Below are 18,739 nucleotides of genomic sequence, written 5' to 3'. Positions count from 1 at the left end.
AAGGGAAGGAGGAAACAGATTGCTCATTTATTTCTGTCAGTTTCAGATTTCTCAGTTACCCCAGCACAGTCTTCCTTCCCAGGTTTATTTTAAAGTCACAGTCTTTCCCACTTCCCACATTGTGCTCAGCCGTCATATCTTTTTAGTTGTCTTTGTTTCTCTGGGGAGTGTAGGCCATTTTCTCTGCCTTTGAATTAAGAGACTGGAGGATACATATATGTCTAATCATTTATGTTCCAGGACATCAAGCTTACTTTTCTGGTGTCCTGTAAACCGAAAGTTAAATCTAGAGACTTGATGCAGTTTCAGGGTCAGCATTTTCAAACATAATATCCCAGAGACTTCTGGACTGGGGAAGTCCCCTGTAGGAGATTGTAAATAAATATGCTGGCCGTGCAGAGGCAGACCTCTCAGCCTGGACTGAGCCTCTTCCCTCTCTGTCCTGGCAGCATCCCTTCCTCAAAAGCCTGCGGCCCATTTACCAACTTCAACACCACCTGGGAGGTGATTCCCCAGACTGTAAGCACCTTCCCCAGCTCGCTGCAGACCCTGATCCATGGCATTACATCAGAAGCATTTGCAGTGCCTTTCTTCATGATCATCTGGTGAGTGACAGCCAGACCAGGCCAGTATTTCTCATTGAGATATATATCTCCCCTCACTTGGGAAATGGAGTTTGTGTGTTAGAATTGTTGGGTCCGGGAGTTGCCTCACAAACCACACAGACGCCGATCTCAGTCAGACAGGGATAGTTTATTGAGCATTTGCTCCAGGACTGATTGACCAGGAGCATGGTCTAGATTTGAGAACTGAACTGTGATCCTGAGTTAAGATCCTACAGGGTTTTTAAACCCAAAATCCACAAGCATCTATGCCAAGTTATTCCACCAATCAGGATTTAGGGATAGGGAATTTTCTTAGGACCATTTTTTTGTTGTATACTTACACTGCTCCACTGGTTAGGGTATGCAACTGTGGCAGGGGACTTACCTTGTCTGACATCCATTTTTAAGTTGTCTACCATGATGGGACTTGTCTAACATTCATGTCTTAACTTGACAACCAGGATGTCAGTTACCCAGGTACATGTATGTCTCTTTCTGCCAAGTAGGATGCCAGTTTCCAGGGAGATCTTGGGAACTTAAACTCTACTTTACTCAAAGTGGAAGTCTTATTCCAATAGTTTCTTATATTGGTGCAGGTGTCTCTCTTCAGTTGGGGTCCATCCCAGGGGCAATTTATCAAAGCTTATACGTAGGTGCAGGAAGTGCTGTTGGCTGGTTAGTTTGGATCTAACCTTATTGTGAGTAACTGTACAAAACAGTTCTATTGACTTCTATTATGATTGGTTTCTAAGGGTACAGAACATAACAGAATACGTAATCAATCTTGGCATTAGAAAGTTTCCTTTTAATGGTAGGCTAGCCAGGTAACTGTTTCTAGGCCTGAACATTTTACCTAGGTCCTAACAAAAATGCTTTCTGCTACTGTGACAAAATACTAGAGGATCAGTTTATAAGACAGGAAGGTTTATCCTGGCTTAGGGTATCAGAGGCTCCATTCCATGGTCACTTGGCCCTATTGCTTTTGGGCCTGCATGGTAGAAGCATGTGGTACAGGATTCCTATTCACTGTTTGTCTGCTGGGGAGCAAAGAGGAATTCCTTTCAATATCCCCTTGCAGGTCACAGCCTGTGGCCTGCCTTCCTCCTGCGACACCCCCATCTCCTAACAGCACCACCTGCTGGGAGCCACACTTTCCGCACATGGGCCTTTAGGGACGCCCAGCGTGTCACATACTACGGGGATGTTGACTAGACTCAGTTCACACATGGAAACGGAGCCCCATGGTCCTGCTTGTAAAAAACAAATAAACATGGCCTATTCCTATTCCTGTTACTGATGGTTTGCCTAAATCTCACACTTAATGGAGAAAAAAAAAAAAGAATGGATCAGTGAACAACAGAGAAACACCAGAGAGCAGCTTGCATGGACCTCTGGCTCGGCCATATCTAAGCCATATTTAATTGCAACTAACTGTGCCTTCTGCCTTCCACACCTTGACTTAAAAATGACTTTTATCCTATGATATCGTGAGTCCAGTAAAAGCCCACTATAGGAAGCAGGTTTAAAAAGAAAAGAAAAAAAAAGGACCAAAAAAAAAAAAAAAAAACCCTCATGAAAAGTGGAATCCTATTCCTTGCTGAGATTAATAAAATGAATTAGGGGTGCTCAGCTGGCTGACCTGGACGTCCTGAGCTGTGTTCCTGCAGCAGTGGCAGCAGTGGGGTTAATAGTTTGCCTAGTGCTCCTGGTGGTTAGCATCTGCTCTGCCTCTGGGGGTTAGCATCTGCTCTGCCCCTGGTGGTTAGCATCTGCTCTGCCCCTGGGGGTTAGCATCTGCTCTGCCCCTGGGGGTTAGCATCTGCTCTGCCCCTGGGGGTTAGCATCTGCTCTGCCCCTGGTGGTTAGCATCTTCTGCCCCTGGGGGTTAGCATCTGCTCTGCCCCTGGGGGTTAGCATCTGCTCTGCCCCTGGGGGTTAGCATCTGCTCTGCCCCTGGGGGTTAGCATCTGCTCTGCCCCTGGGGGTTAGCATCTGCTCTGCCCCTGGGGGTTAGCATCTGCTCTGCCCCTGGGGGTTAGCATCTGCTCTGCCCCTGGGGGTTAGCATCTGCTCTGCCCCTGGGGGTTAGCATCTGCTCTGCCTTTGCCTTCCTTGGATGCTGTTTCTTGGAGGGACTTAGGGAATCTCTAGATGTCCTGGTGATTTGGTCCTCATTTTATCAGCGCTGCCTGGGGACATTAAGCAGAAATGAGGTGGGGGCTCGCCCTCTGTCCCACTTGGAACTCTCCATGAAGGTAATTTGTCCCCATCTGAGACCCAGAGTTGCAGATAGGAACCTGTTAATGTCTTTTGGTTCTAAACTTGTTGATGCCGGGTTTTCCTGTACCCATCTCATAGATGAGGAAACTGAGGCCAGAGCACTTGTCCAGTGATCAGTCATAGTCAGTTACTGATACCCTGAGCTGACTTTCTGGACTGTACCTCATCTCACTTCATCATTCTGCGTGTCAGGGGAGCATCGGTAATTTTATAATTAGCTCAGAAAGTTAAAGACTTATAAGTCAGAGCCTCCTGGCTCCAGCTGTTTCTCAGGCTGTTTGCTTTGGAGATATGAGGAATTGCTTGCTTAGTTATTTTTCCTAGCAAAAGAAAACATAGTTCAGATGAAATGTTCTGTGTTGGTTTCTAGTGGCCTGTGGGTGCCCTGACTCCCTAGTGAGGGTTGGATGGGTTTTAGTGACCTTAGCTGATACTGGCTCCCATGTGAGGCCAAGTGGCTTTTGTTAGCTTTCAATGATACAAACTTCCCTGTGAGTGCTAGATGATTTTTAGTGACCTTCTGGTGACACAGGTGACCTGTCTGTCTTGCTTTGCAGCCTCGTCATGTTCTACTTCATTGCCCTGGCTGGAGCACACAAGCGGGTGGTTGTACAGCTCCGAGAGCAGCTGTCCCTGGTAAGGAAGCACAGGCTAAAGGGTCACACATGACTCGGGGGCATTAAACCAAGACTCAAGGCATGGTGGCACAGGCCTGTCACCCTCACACCCAGGAGGCTGAGGCAGGAAGCTTGCAAGTTCCACATATATCTGACGGTCTACATAGTAAGTTCTACACCAGCCTTGGCTTGATAGCAAAACCTCGTTTCAAATAAAGAAAGGGGGAAAAATAAATTATCAGCCCTCCCTAGTTTCCGTCACTCACTTGGTCCATCCAGCAGTACACGAGAAGACAAAGTACTAGAGAGCTAGAGAAGCTAACTTTGGAATAGGGAGATAGTTCAGTGAGAAGTGCTGCTGCTGCACAGGCATGAGGACCCGGGGTCAACCTCAGCATCCATGTAAAAAACCAGGCATCAGAGCCTGCACTCTGTAGCCCCAGCATTGGGGAAGCAAAAGCAGGTGGCTCTCTGGGCTGACTGGCCAGCAGGCCTAAACTCCCAGCAAGTTGCAGGTCTAGTTAAGAAACTGTCTCAGAAAATGGTGGACCAGAGAGTGGGAGAGATGGCTCAGTGGTTAAGAGCATTTGTTGTTCTCACGAAGGACCATGGCTACTGCAGCCAGCGGCTGGGGAGGGCCTGCTGAAGGCAGTGACGTGAAAAGGGAGATGTGAATTATGGCAATAGCCAGTTATTCGAGGTCCTGATTAGGGATGGGAGGGCCCAGTATGGGAATTAGCCAGGCACTTTGGGGAGACAAGAGATTGTGTGTGTGTGTGTGTGTGTGTGTGTGTGTGTGTGTTTGTGTGTGTGTGTGGATGGGGGGCTGTGAAGGATGAGGGTTGAGGCAGGATAATTCTTTAACACTAGCAAGAAGTCATTACATTGCCTGGCAGATCTGAATGGAGGTTTGAGTTTAATGAATGTTTGGGTTAAGTTGTTTGTCTATCTGAAACTAGGTCTTTATAGCCCAGGCTGTCCTCAAACACAGTATGTTGTCAAGATGACCTGGAACTTCTGATCTTCATACATTCACCTCCTAAGGGTTGGGGTTTCAGGCATGGACCACTACATTTAATTTATGCAATGCTGGGGATAGAACTCAGGGCTGTGTGCATGCCAGACACTGAGCCACATCCTTAGCCCCCTGTACATTTCTAGATCTCCATCTATTGTGTGGACAAGGGGCTATGGTTGGGACTTCAGTGAGGGAGACAGGCTAGACTGGTAATCTAATGACTGGAACCCCTTAACCCTGAGTCAGAGCAGAGACTCACTAGCTCGAAATAGCTTTGTACAGTCCTCAACATATGAGATGCTCTTTGAACCTGTTTGTCTTTTTAGGAGAGTCGTGACAAGCGTTATCTTATCCAGAAACTAACAGAAGCTCAAAGGGATGTTCGGAGCCAGCCTGCTTCAGCATGAAGATGCTGCCTGCAACTTCTCAGCACACAGCTCTGATGACCTACAGAGTCCACCTGGGGTTTGAGTGGAAATGACTTTTGGTGACTTAGTCAAGCAGGCTGACCCCCAGCCTGACCCCCAGGGAGCTTGCTGCGGACTACACCAAAATACTAACTTCTTGAGCTGTTCAGCCTCTCAAGATCAGAGAGGGGAGACTTTTATTTATTTATTTTTTGTTTTTGTTTTAGACTTTTGTATATTTTTTAAAAAGGTTTGTGTGTGTTGTTTTTTAGAGTAAAACTGAGATTTCTTTGGAAGCCTTTCCAGGCTGAGTGAATACCCTCCCAAATGCCACTGGTGACTTCAAATTAAACCTGTCATCTTTTTTTCAAATGAGCAGGAATCTTCAGATGCTAAGGCTTAGAACAGCTGATAGAGAGGCATCATAGTGGCAGAAAGGAAGTCCATCCCTGCTGTGGACCGTGGTCACACTTGAATTCCTGCCCATGGCAGTCAGTACCACCCCCTTGAGGAGGGGACTGGGGCAGGTGGCAGTCTCAGGTTCTCGGCTTTCTGAGGACTTTTCTCCAGCCTTGTTAGCCACCAGCCTTTAGTCTCCACCCGGCCCCACGTTCTAAGGTTTGGTGACAGAACTGAAGAGGGGTGTAACCTGGCAAGGTGCTCAGGCGGTTCCTCTCCATTTTCCAAATGCTGTTCCTCTTCCTTGCAAGGAGCTTTTCATCCCTGAAGGACGAGGAGCATTTCAGAGCCAGGCTGCAACATGCTTTTTGGTATTGGAGCTGGGATTAAGGATCAGTGGTTATAAGTGTGATTTCAGATACAGGTCCACAGCCCAGCCTGTTCATAAGAACGCCCCGTAATACAAACATAGGTTGGGTTCTGATTACTTAAGTACACATTTCAAAGGGCTAGGTTTTGTTTGCCTGAGTTTTTAAAACTTTGCGTGTGTGTACCTTTGTTTTTATAAAACATTACACTGACAGAGTATCTCTTGAGATCTCCAGTCTAGTAAAAGCCGTATTTAATAAATACCTCATCATAAGCCTCCCTTATGGGGTGACCCTTTTAGTGGTGTCTAATTTGATCTGCTTTCACTTTAAGGTCTTTGTCAGTGTGCTGCAGTCCTGTGATGGACAGGTGGAGTCTTTACTGTTTCTCACTGGCTCCTAACCTTTAAATTTCAATTAATGTCTTAGAAAGCAGCCAAGAAGGATTTCCCTGCTCTGACCACTACCTTGTTCCTCAAAAATGATTGGCTTCTCCCTCTGGAAGCAAAGCAAACTCGTCGTGGTTTGCATGTCTATGTGTATAAAGGGTGCTTTGTCAGGTGTGTGTGTGTGTGTGTGTGTGTGTGTGTGTGTGTGTGTGTGTGTATGTATGTTTTCATATGTACATCTGGAGGCAGAACTCATATCATCAAGCTCAACACAATCATTTCTTTCGTCTTCCATGAGGCTGTTAACCTGGGATATTTTTGTTCCTGTGGGAATGTGTGCTTCCTAACATTTTCTTGTGTTTGAAGATCTATGAGTTTTTAAGCCTAACAGCAGGAGTTTTGAGTAAACCAAAGTTCATTCCATCTTCACTTTACAAATCCTGGTTGTTGGCATTTTTTGCCTAGTGCCTTCATGTAATATTGTCCTCACTGTGCCCTGGGGATTATCTGCATTCCCGTGTTTGTAGGAATGGTGGATAAAATAACAATATATTTATTATAAAACAGATAACAAAATATGCCAGTTGGTATGTTAGTTTTAGTTAGTGCTGCTAATGTGCGCACCTCTTACTTGAATATTTTGATAACTTTGAATAACCAGACAATGTCTGTATAGTTTTAAAGTGCAGCTCTCTAACAGGTATGTGTTAAACTACTGATACAGTGTCTTGAAAGTTTTAAAGAATGGTTGTCCTTGAACCCACAGAACTCATCACCGATCAAGTGATGAAGAGAACTGCAATACTCTGCAATACTCTGTTGCTCTTTCTCACTGCAGTTAGAGGAAGTAGCATTTTGACATTGATGGATGTGTTAGATGAGTCTTGTCTCCTCTTGGCTATTCAGAAGCCAAAGACAAGCATGTTTGTATGTTTTGAACTTCAAAGATAAAGATATCTTAAGCATTTTATATCTTGCTACCATTGAAAGCCATTGTTGTATTTATTATTCTATAAATATATAATAAATATTGAAAGTAGCTATATATGTGTTGGGTGTGTATTGTGAATACAAATTTCTGAATTTCTCTTTAATAACATCTTGATGTTCTCTGCAAGTAGCTCCCTTTTTTAATGGCCATCTAGCCTTCCACAGTGGTAACACACATTTCAGGTAACTATGAAACCACTGATGGGTACTTGAAGTGAGTATCGTCATTCTTCCCCCATAGGGACACCAGGAAATTGAACTTTAAAAGCCTCTACAAATATTTTCATTTCCCTTCTGCTATAGGCTCTTGTCTTGTTTTTCTTTTTCCTTTCTTCTCTTTTCCCTTCCTTTCTCTTCTATTCTCTCTCCCTCTCTCCCCCCTCTCTCTCCCTCCTCCCCTCCCTCCCTCCTCCCCCTCCCCCTTCTCTCTCCCTCGCAGAGCAGACTTGCAGGTTCTTGCAGCCACAGAATGTTCTCATCCCAGTAAAGAAGGAGAATCCAGTTAGACAGGTCTCTAGCTTGCATTAACTGTTAAGTTGGCAAATCAGACCTTGCAGTCAAAAATCCAATGGCAGCTAGCCACTCTGCTAAGTATTTGGGAACAGAAGAATTCATTTTCCCCCTGGGTGGTACAAGATCTGACCCTGTGAGAACTTCTGAACACATCTTTACCCCATAGAGTGAGGCTTTACCAGAAACCTTTCCAGAGCATGAGAAGTGCTTGAAACATGGGATGTACCCTTTGCTGTTTGACTGTGAACAAATACCTTCACCTTCAGAAACACTTCCCTTACACTTAAAATACAAAACTAAGACAAATTTGCTTTTATATTTCAGAACTTGATTAGGGAATCATATACTCTTTGTTCTTTTGAAATTATAAAAGTATTTACCATAGAAAGTATGAGACCATTGAACACTACAGAGAAAAATCAAAATCATTCATAAGCACACATAAGCATCCAGCTTGGATGACACAGGAAGTTGAAAGACACCTGGATACAGGGTGAGATTCTTGTCTTATAACCAGGGGGAGGGGGAGGGGAGAGAAGAGAGGGGAAGAAGAAAGAGCAAGCATAGATGGAAGAAAGAATATAATAGTCTCATCTTTTCCACTTAAATGTTCTATTGTTTTATCCAAAGTTTTTTCAATGTTCATTGTTCTGACACACAGAAGCTCCAGAGGCCAAAGACGTATCACCAGTTTGAGGCAAGCCTGAGTGATGTAATCAGATATGAACTCAAGATCATTACATACATTTCAGGGAGCTGCTACCTGTGCTCATGAGTCATAGTTTTTAGCATTTTTTTTCCTTTTTTCCTTTTTTTTTTTTTTTTTTTTTTTTTTTTTTTTTTTTTTTTTTGAGACAGGACTTCTCTGTGTAGCCCTGGCTGTCCTGGAACTCACTCTGTAGACCAGGCTGGCCTTGAACTCAGAAATCCACCTGCCTCTGCCTCCCAAGATCTGGGATTAAAGGTGTGTGCCACCACTGCCTGGCTTAGCATCCTTTTGATGGTAACCTTTTAAAAAACATGTATTTGTCTGTGTGACATAGGTGCAGAGTCCAGAGGAGAGTGCTGGATCCTTTGGAGCTGGAGTTATAGGCAGTTGTTAGCTTCCTAATGTGGCTTCTGGGAACCAAACTCAGGTCCTCTGCAACAGCAGGAAACTGACAACTTCTGAGCTGTCTTTCTAGCTCCAGTTTTTAATATTTTACTTCCAAAAATTTCCAGTAATAACTAGGACATACGCCTCAACATTCTTTTCTCTCTTTAGGACAGATCTAGAAGTGAAATACCTGGGAACGGTTTTGAACATGTTAAGACCCAGATTTAGGTCGAGTATTCCACAGGATTGTCAAAAGTGCTCTCACTGCCACGAAGGCCCAGTACTTGGGCTCATCTTAATTTTAAGTTACTGTAATATACTAATTTGAACACTATAGTTATATAGAACGGCTTAATAGCTTCAATTATTTTACAGTAGCTATGAACGAAATACATAAAACCCCAAGGGCGCAAACTGAAGCTTTCCTAAAGCCACAGTCTCTAGTGGTTCTATAATAGACACTGATTATCCTTGCAGGTATGAAACCCCCCCCCCTTATATACTAAACTGAAATTTTATTTCTATTGACTAGATCCTAGCTGTTATATTAATGGATGTGCACTTTAAAATGTTTAATGTATGTTGCTAGATTTTCCTTTCCACAACACACAGCTATCTTCATCACTAATGTGCACTAGGCCATGAATAATCCAGTAAAGTGTGAAGAACAATGAAACAAATCTCAATTTAACGGGAAATACCGGGAAACAAACTGTGAAACCCACAATTACACCAAAAAACTGGCACGTTTTACCAGGTTAGTTGCTACTGATTTTTAGGTGTAAATAGGCCCTTAATAGAGAAAAATAATCTCCGTAACGTGGAGGAAACAACAGTGACCTGCGAGTCTCCTTCCCAGGGCAGTGAGAAGCGCTAAACTAAGCGGCCGCTCTAGGTTAACTCGGCACCAAACCTTAGAGCGGACTGGGCGCCTTCACGACGTCCCAATGATCGACAGGGAGTATACCCAATAGAGTACGTGCATCGGTCATTTCCAACCAATCGGGTGCAATCCACGGCCTAGGGGCGTTTCCACTGACTCGGTCCTTGGTATCATGCGTCATCACCCTGAGTCGAGAGCACGATTGGCGGGGCGTTTGGACCGTGGCTTCATTGTCACCAGCTATGAGCGCCGCGGGAGCGATAGCGGCTGCTTCCGTGGGACGCCTGCGCACTGGTGTCGGGAGGCCCTTCTCAGGTACCGGCCGCTCAGGATCGCGGTTCGGCACGGGGTTCCTCGCCGGTGACTATTAGCAGTGGAGGTCACTGATGTCATGGGGAAGACGTCTATACGTCACAAGCGCGCGACATGGGGGTGGGGTTTGTAGTACGTCAAGTTGATTGACAGGAATGGGTGAAGTTCTGCAGGATGCCCTACCGGGAAACAAGTGATTACTAGCCTGTTACGTGACATCAGTACAGGTGTGGAACTTGAGTGTCCTGTAGTGTCCCTCCAGTCTTCACTCAGGGCTTTCTCAAGCAAAATAACCTTCCAACGACAGCATCAATCCGTTATAAATGTAGATTTTCGGGTCCCGCTCATTATCTACTGGATTGATTTTTTTTTAAATGGGAGAGGGAGAGGGAGAAAGAGTGTGTGTATCTGTGTCTGTGTGTCTGTGTGTGTGTTCGCGCGCGCGTGCACACCCGCACAATAATTAAATGCCAGAGAGGTCAGAATTGGGGTTTGAATCTGCAGCTAGAATAACAGGCAGTTTGTGAGTCCCTGTATATGGGACTGGTGCTGGGAACCCCAACTCAAGTCCTTTGCAAGTGCAGTACACATTCTTAACTACTGAGCCCTCTTTCCAGCCCTAGAGTCTGTTTTTATCAAGCCTGTCATGGGACTGTTTGCATTGCACAATATAGTAAGCTTTGAATTTGGAATGGAGAGAGGTGGGTCTGGATTCAGGTCTGAATCATGTGTGATCTGAGCTGCTCCAGAAAATCGTCATTTTCTCACAACTAAATCTTCAAGCATTGGATTTCTTTTTTGCCTGAAGGCAATATTATTTGAAGATTTGAGATGTGTTTTTGTATAACTACGACTTATTAAGTAATCTCATCAAAACAACATCCTTATGGTAAATAAATAAGCCAGAATTGTCTGCCCTCAAATGGATGAGTAATCATACACACACACACACACACACACACACACACGCACGCACGCACGCACGCACGCGCGCACACACACACACACACACACACACACACACACGTGCACCACCACCATAAGTACCATGAGAACAAAATATGAAACTTCATTAGATATTGTTGTGTGTGCATACCAAGGCTTGATTCCAAGGCTATTTTTCTTTCTGAAAAAGAAGAGTGCTCATCAAGTGTTTGAATATTATTCAAGACATGCCAGCTATAGAGATGTTTTCCTTGATGATAAATGGATCAGAAGAGACTTTTAAAGAGCCTGTTAGGATGTTATTTATGTGTCCATAAGCCACTTAAAATCTCCCAGGTACCATGCTTGGGACAGCACACTTGAGAGCTTCTAGCTCTGGGACTCAACTTTATTTAAAGTGCAGAACAAGGCAGTCAGGTCTCAGGGATGTGAATTTTAAGGCTCCTTGCTAACCCAGTGAACAGGTAACAATAAGAATCATTTGTTTTCATTTAGGAAGTAACTTAGCTTACTTTGTTTCATTTAACTTCATGATAATAATAACAAAGAAAACTTAAGTGTGTGTCTCCTTTAAAAAAAAAAAAAAGCCAGGCAGTGATGGCATACACCTTTAATCCCAACACTTGGGAGGCAGAGGCAGGCAGATTTTTGAGTTCAAGGCCAGCCTCTTCTACAGAGTGAGTTCCAGGACAGCCAGGGCTATACAAAGAAACACTGTTTCTAAAAACTAAACTAAACTAAACTAATATAAAAATAAAATAAAAATAGCCTTGCTGCTGGGTAGGGTTTAGTTTGGGTTCCAGCGCTGGTTGACCTGGAACTTGCTGTGTTCACCAGGATATCCTCCAACTCACAGAGCTCTGCCGCCTCGCGCTGGAATTAAGAAATATCTATACTGATTTCTTAGATAAAAGGAGAAACACTACCCTCTCCCAGTCATTGAGTGCAGAGGTTGGGTTTTAGTGAACATTCCAGTGTGTTCTCGGTTACAAAGAATCCTGTTCATCACATCTCAAAAGCCAGTCTATGAACTTGGCCCACCTGCTCAGCTCCTTGTTACTCCTTTTAAAAAAAAAAATTTTTTTTTATATGAGTACACTGTTACTCTCTTCAGACACACCAGAAGATGACATCAGATCCCATTAGAGATGGTTGTGAGCCACCATATGGTTGCTGGGAATTGAACTCAGGACCTTTGGAAGAGCAGGCAGTGCTCTTAACTGCTGAGCCATCTCTCTAGCCTCCTTGTTATTCCTTAATAGACTTTCTTAAAAAGGAGTACTGGGTTGCCTTGAACTTTCTTTGCTAAAAAAGTAGGAGCAGAAGCAAACACGATTGTGTTGAGAAGTACAACTGGCTCATCAAGTCTGCCCCCAGACCCTTCTTTCTGCAAGGAGACAAGCTGGCCACAAGCACAGGCCCTTGAACTTGGGTACAGAAATACAACAGGACCCTGATTGTGTCCCATCGCTGTCCTATAACGTGTGGGCCTCAGACCATAGAGCCCCACTGTCTGAAGACAGTTTGGAATGGTTGGTGTCTTACACTCAGCAGGGGAGCTGAGGTGCCTGGGGTGCCGTGTCTGCTCTCTGGACTCTGTTCAGTTAGAGTCAATGAGATGGGTGAGACAGAACATGCCATGCACAGTAGACCAAAGCCAGTCCCATTCCTGTAGAATCCATGTTCCTTTGCACACAGTGTGCTATTTGTCCTTAGCCTGTTGCTGTAGCTCAGTGGTAGCTCAGGGGCAGGCTTAATAAATAATAAGCACTATAATAAATAGATACAGCATTTAAAATCCTACTTGGCAGCAAAGCCCATGTTCCCAACTACGGCATGCACACACGCCAGATCCTCCAAGCCTGCCCAGTGACCTTGTATCCAACGACCTTAAGCCTCCTGGATGAAAGAGCCAAAGATGTATGTGAACTTTTCCACCCATTTTCTGGATGTTGAAGTTTGCCTAGGTGAATAAAAGTTTCTTCCAAAGACATGGTAGGCATAGCAAACAAAGAGCCTGCAACGCTTTAAACACCATCCCAGGATGCAGCTAGAGCGACAAGCCAGAGGGCCCGTGGGTTTCCGTTTCCATACGGGTGAGCACACATTACTACAGGACCCTTTTGGGAGGAGGTAAACATTTAAGATCCTCTCATCTGGGGCTTGGAGAGCATGGTGAAAGTGTTTGCCATTTGGTTTCCAGAAAAGAATTTACATTTTGAAGAAGAGTTTTAGTCTGAGGTCAAACCTTGTCAAGCAGGGTCTCAGTCACCTGTCCACGGAGCTGGCGTATTAAAAGAACGCTGACGTCCCAACGTGGGTTGCCAGGCTTTGCGCCCTGAGCTTTTTCAGAAGATCAGCCAACGCCGACTACTTCCCAGGGAGACTTGGGGAGAGCATCATGGCTTTGGGTGCACTCCAGGGGCTTCTGCTATACAGCTTGGGAGGGGAGCCTCCCTTTCCTGAAGCAGCTGTCATGTCAGCTGCCTGGTGAGGACAGGTTTCAGGCTTTCCAGATCAACATACATTTAAAGTAAAGCCAGAAACCCCAGTCTTTAGGTGAAGTGTTTTGGGTTTGAAAGCATTGCAAGTGATAAAGAACATACTGATAGACGTGTCCAGCCTTCAGGCTTGTTCTAACACATCTTTCATTCTGTTGGCAAAAAGGCAACAGGCCGGCCATATGACTCAGTGGGTAAAGGTGCTTGCTGTCCAGCGTAAGGGCCCAAGTTCCATTCCTGGGCTCCACATGGAGGACTGTGAGAACTGACTCCTGCAAGCTGTCCTCTGACTGCCACGTGCACGTCAGCATATGCACACTAATCACTGTTTCCACAAATGCCAGTGTCCTATGTGGATAGTGAGAGATGGCCACTTGCATTTTCATTGCAGCTTATGGAAGAGGCCTCATCATCAGGTGTCACAGTTCGGGAATGACCTTAGACAATATTAACCGGGCAGCCGTGGATCGAATAATTCGTGTGGATCACGCTGGTGAATATGGAGCAAACCGCATCTATGCAGGGCAAATGGCCGTGCTGGGTCGGACCAGTGTTGGCCCTGTCATTCAGGTGGGTTCTTCCCTAAGTCTCAGACTGATCTATTGCCCTGGCAGTGAGGCATCATTTTTGGCTGTGTGCTCCAGAGGGAGGCGCTGTGGAACAAAGCATATGCTCAGTTATCTAAAAGCACAAATATACATTGACTATGGCTGGGTGTGGTGGTGCATGCCTGTAATCCCAGCACTCAGGAGCCGAAGATAGAGTGATCTCTGGGACTTTGAGGACAGCCTGGTCTTCATAGGAAGTTCCAGGTCAGAAGGAAAGAATGGAGAGAGGGGAAAAGTAAGAGAGAAAGCAATTGGGTCTGCAAATTGAGTGTATTTGTGGTGTTATTGTTTCATTGCTGAAAATCCCTCCATTAGAAGAATGTTTCGTGTGCCTGGAGGTTATCATAGGCGTGTCCTAGCACAGAGTGCCAGAGAGGGGGGTTAATAGTCCCAAAGATCTAGGTTTCCTTTCCATCTCTCTCACATACTTCTGTGACCTTGAGGAGGTCACATGACCTCTAGGTTTTCATTTCCCTGTGTGCAAACTAACCTGGTAATCCCCAACTCCCTGGGTTTGGCTAGGGAATAAACAAGCTCATGTAGAGCCATTGGCCCCATGACACAGGGTAGCTTAGCTTGGGTCCTTTTAGATCCCCCCCCCCCACGCAGATCCCAGTCCTCAAAGCTCATCCCCTGTGTAAGATGTTGTTTATCTGCTTGTGGCCCTGCACATCTCTCCTTTGAAGAGTGTCGTGCCCCCCCAACCCCCTTTCAGGAGAATGCCTCCCATTGAGGTGTTAATGTTTCCTCACAGAAAAGGCTGAGAATCCTTCCTTATTCCTTATCACCTCTGTGTGCTCAGCCTGTCCCTGTGATGACTCTTTATGTTTTTCCCCCCAGAAAATGTGGGATCAAGAGAAGAACCATTTGAAAAAGTTCAACGAGTTGATGGTTGCATTCAGAGTCCGACCTACGGTTTTGATGCCCTTGTGGAACGTGGCAGGCTTTGCCCTGGGTATGTGTCTGTCCAGCAGCTGCTTGGGCTCTTGTGATGGGCTGTTCATGCCTCTGGAACCCTTGTCATGCCCTCAGTCAACCTTTTAAAATTTACTGTGTGTTTTCCTGAAGTTAAATTGAAGTTGATGAAGTTGATTGAATTTTCTTTGCTTATATTACTTTAAGATAGAGCCATCACTTTTACAAATAGATGGTATGATAACTAACAGAGGGAAGCCAAATGCTGTGTCCTGGGAATCCTGACCTGAGAGCTGGCTGAGTCTGAGAGAGGGGGTGCCCACCTTTTACCCCAGCACTCGGGAGGCAGAGGCAGGTGGACCTGAGTTTGAGGCCAGTTTGGTCTACAAATCGAGTTCCATACCATACATACATACACACACACACACACACACACACACACACACACACACACACACACGGAAGAACAGCAGAGAACCCAGACAGTGCTCTCAGCTCTCTGCAGAGGGTCCACGTGGTAGTGCATGCCCGCAACCTCAATCCTGGCAGAGGCAGGAGGAAGGAGAATATAGGTCAGGCTATGCTAGGCTACACAGGAAGTTCCAGGTTAACTTGGGTTTCAAAGTGAGACCTTGCCTCAAACAAAATAAGACAACCAAATAAAACAAAAATCCATTCAAAAAGAGCTATGTGACTGGTATCTGATATGAGCCCCAGCAGCTTCTCAACTTGGGGTGACTGTTTCAAGGGATTCATGGGAATATCTAAATGTCCAGTGGTTATGATCAGCATCATAACTGCTGACATCTAGAGGGTTATTGGGTGCCATTAGACACCCTGAGAAGCATAACACAGCCCTCCCATAGAGTTACCAACCCAGATGTCAGGATGCCTCACAAATGACCAGCAGCGTGTGGCTTGACTTTGTTTGATGGTTGCAGGGGCTGGAACTGCCTTGCTAGGGAAGGAAGGAGCAATGGCCTGCACGGTGGCGGTAGAAGAGTCTATTGCCCATCACTACAACAACCAGATCCGCATGCTGATGGAAGAGGACCCTGAGAAGTATGAGGAGCTGCTGCAGGTGACTGACTGTGTGCACTTGAGAGAAGAAAGGGCAGGTGACAGATACTAAGGAGACAGGGGCTTAGACAACTGAGGAAGGGACGTCTTTTCTACAAGAGACACAAGCAGGTCATACAGCTCAGAACTGTCCCCAGTCCAGGTCTGTGTGGCCTCTGCACATCAATGACTCAACGGCGTGAGGTGAACAAGGATGATGTCAGCTAACACACTAACTAGACAGAGAAAAATTCACCCCAGAGAAAAGGCCTCACCCCTCCACAAAGAGCCATAAGCAATTCAGGAAAGCTGAGATGGGAGGAGTGGCCTTCTCCAGGGAAGAGCACACCGTTTGTCCTGTGCCAGAAGGTCAGCCCTAAAAGCATACACACAGGGCGCATTATACAGACAGAACAGACTAGATTTACATTTGTATAAACAAATACATAGACACATGCAACAGCAACTAATGAAAAGAGAGTCCATGAACTTGAAGGAGAGCAGAGAGGGGTATATAGGAAGATTTGGAGGGAGGAAAGGGACGGGAGAAATGCTGTAGAAATAATCCCAAAAATAAAATTTAAAAAAATAATGATCAACTCTTCAGGTTGAATGATTTTCCTCAGGTAATTTTCTATAGGAAAGAAGGAACTATTAGGCCCAGGCTGGTCTTGTACTATCAGCTCCAGCGGATCCTCCTGCCTGGTCGTCATCCTCCATCAGTCTCCCCTACAGCGGTTCATTTACTTAGATTCTGTTTGTTTTATTTTTGAGACAAAGGCTTATCTTGACTTTTAGCCTTCCTGCCTCTGCCTTCCAGGTGTTGGGGTTGTAAGTGTGCATTACTGTACTTGGCCATGTGGTGGTTTGACTAAGAGTGGCCCCCATAGTTTCATAGATTTGAATGCTTAGCTGTTGGGGAGTGGCACTCTTTGGGAAGGATTGGGAGGTTTAGGATTAGCCTTGTTGTTGGGGGTGGACTTTAAGTTTGCAAAAGCTCTCTCTTGGTCTGCAGGTCAGCACGTAGCCCTCAGCTACTGCTCCAGCACCAAAGTGCTGCCGTGCTCCCTGCTATGCTGATAATGAACTAAACCTCTGAAACTGTAGGCAAGCCCCCCATCAAATGCTTTCCTTTATAAGAGTTGCTTTGGTCATGGTGTTTCTAACCAGTAATAGAGCAGTGACTAAGACAGGCAACAGCTCTCACTTTTTTTAAAACCTGAATTAGCTAGCCTGTGGCGACGCTTGTTTCATAAATAAGTCTTTCTTTTTTTTTAAAGATTTATTTATTATTGTATGTAAGTACACTGTAGCTATCTTCAGACACACCAGAAGAGGGCATCAGATCTCATTATGGATGGTTGTGAGCCACCATGTGGTTGCTGGGATTTGAACTCAACACCTTCATAATAGCAGTCAGTGCTCTTAACCGCTGAGCTATCTCACCAGCCCATAAATAAGTCTTATTAGAGCTACGGCCATGGTTCACTCTTGCAAGGCTGTCTGCCCCACTGGAGTGACAGCGTGAAGAACTCTAACCCTTTACAGAAAAAGCATGCCAGCCTTAGCCGTATGCTAGAACACACAGCTCTGGCTTGGAAACAGGATGGGCCACAGGCGGCCTGGGGTGCTGACTTACCTCGGTTTGCGATTGCTTTTCTTCCTAGGTCATCAAGCAGTTTCGAGATGAGGAGCTTGAACACCACGACACAGGCCTGGACCATGATGCAGAGCTGGTAGGGCCAACTATTACTGTGGTGCTCCGGGGCCATTTTAAAGGTTGAGGGGCCAGAGGTTTCTGTTCCCAGAAAGGGACATTTGAAAGTAAAGGTCAGAAGTCAGGGAAACAGGTTCTTGACAGAAAGCACCCAAGCTCAGCCTCAGTCCATGGTGAGGCTCCTGTGTCTTGCTCTGTTACTATCCCAAGAAACAACCCAGGGGTTCAGTGGCCATAGGTGCTTCTAGAATTCTGTATGGCTTTTGTTTCAAATTAAATCATTTCCCAGATCCTGTTTTATCCAGAGGAGCCCAAACCCTGCCCTACCAGTGAGTCCAGGTCTGACATCTGAAAATAGATGCACCTTGTGGGGTTTTGTTGCTCTTTGTTTAGGGGCTGGCATTGAATCCAGGGCCTTGCTAGGCAAGCGCTCTACCACTGAACATACTTCTTCCCGTTTGCTTATTTTTCAAGCTCAGGGTACTGTCCATGTTAGACACCACTCTGCTAGTCAGCTACATTGCAGCCTTTTGTTCTCCACAGGCTCCCGCATATGCCTTGTTGAAGAGGATTATCCAGGCCGGATGCAGTGCAGCCATATATTTATCAGAAAGGTTTTAAAGTATGTCTATTGATCCATTCTAGAAAAGATGGTTGTAACTTAAGAAGTGATGTTTGTGAAGGAGGAACTGTACAATTATCACTGTGTGAGTTCTGTTAATACAAGAGGCGGTATTTGAGGGTTGTGTCATTGTTTGTCAATAAAACTCTTTGGCGCTGGTTTCCTTGGTTTTCTTGTGCTGTGAGACTGGCAGTTAACTACCTCTGCTCACCTTACAACGCATGCAGCTGGTCTTCCCTTGGTCTTATAGTTAATTTGGGCCTAAGACATCAAGAATGAACCATTCATTAGTTAACAAGAATCCTTTTTTTAAGGATTTATTTTACTTTTATTTCTCTCTCTGTGTGTATATATGTTTGGATGTCTGTGAAGGCCAGAAGAGTGTTGGATCCCTGGAGCCAGAGTGACAGGCAGCTGTGAGCTGGGGACCAAACTCAAGTCCCCTGCAAGAGCAGCAGGTGCTCGCTCCTCACCCCTGAGCCATCTTTCCAGGAG

The 18,739-nt window shown here is 45.4% G+C and overlaps 2 protein-coding genes across 2 annotated transcripts in view; both read left to right on the top strand.

Moving 5' to 3' along the window:
* Tmc7 (transmembrane channel like 7) overlaps positions 1-7,123 on the top strand; it is a 49,376-nt gene extending 42,253 nt beyond the window's left edge. The window contains exons 14-16 of the mRNA XM_031388042.1: positions 450-605; positions 3,443-3,521; positions 4,847-7,123. Of these exons, the coding sequence (XP_031243902.1) occupies positions 450-605; positions 3,443-3,521; positions 4,847-4,927 (316 nt within the window). The 3' untranslated portion in view covers positions 4,928-7,123. The remainder of the gene's footprint in view (positions 1-449; positions 606-3,442; positions 3,522-4,846) is intronic.
* Positions 7,124-9,711: 2,588 nt separating this feature from the next.
* Coq7 (coenzyme Q7, hydroxylase) lies at positions 9,712-18,403 on the top strand. The gene is made up of 6 exons (XM_031384591.1): positions 9,712-9,880; positions 13,715-13,893; positions 14,772-14,886; positions 15,788-15,927; positions 17,573-17,641; positions 18,166-18,403. The coding sequence occupies exons 1-6, from the start codon at positions 9,808-9,810 to the stop codon at positions 18,241-18,243; spliced, it is 654 nt and encodes a 217-aa protein (XP_031240451.1). The 5' UTR covers positions 9,712-9,807; the 3' UTR covers positions 18,244-18,403.
* The last annotated feature ends 336 nt before the right edge of the window (positions 18,404-18,739 follow it).

Source organism: Mastomys coucha, unplaced genomic scaffold, assembly GCF_008632895.1.
Source record: "Mastomys coucha isolate ucsf_1 unplaced genomic scaffold, UCSF_Mcou_1 pScaffold21, whole genome shotgun sequence".
Classification (NCBI taxonomy): Eukaryota; Metazoa; Chordata; class Mammalia; order Rodentia; family Muridae; genus Mastomys; species Mastomys coucha.
The sequence above is the reverse complement of the archived record's forward strand: the minus strand, read 5'-3'. Positions and strand labels throughout refer to the sequence as shown.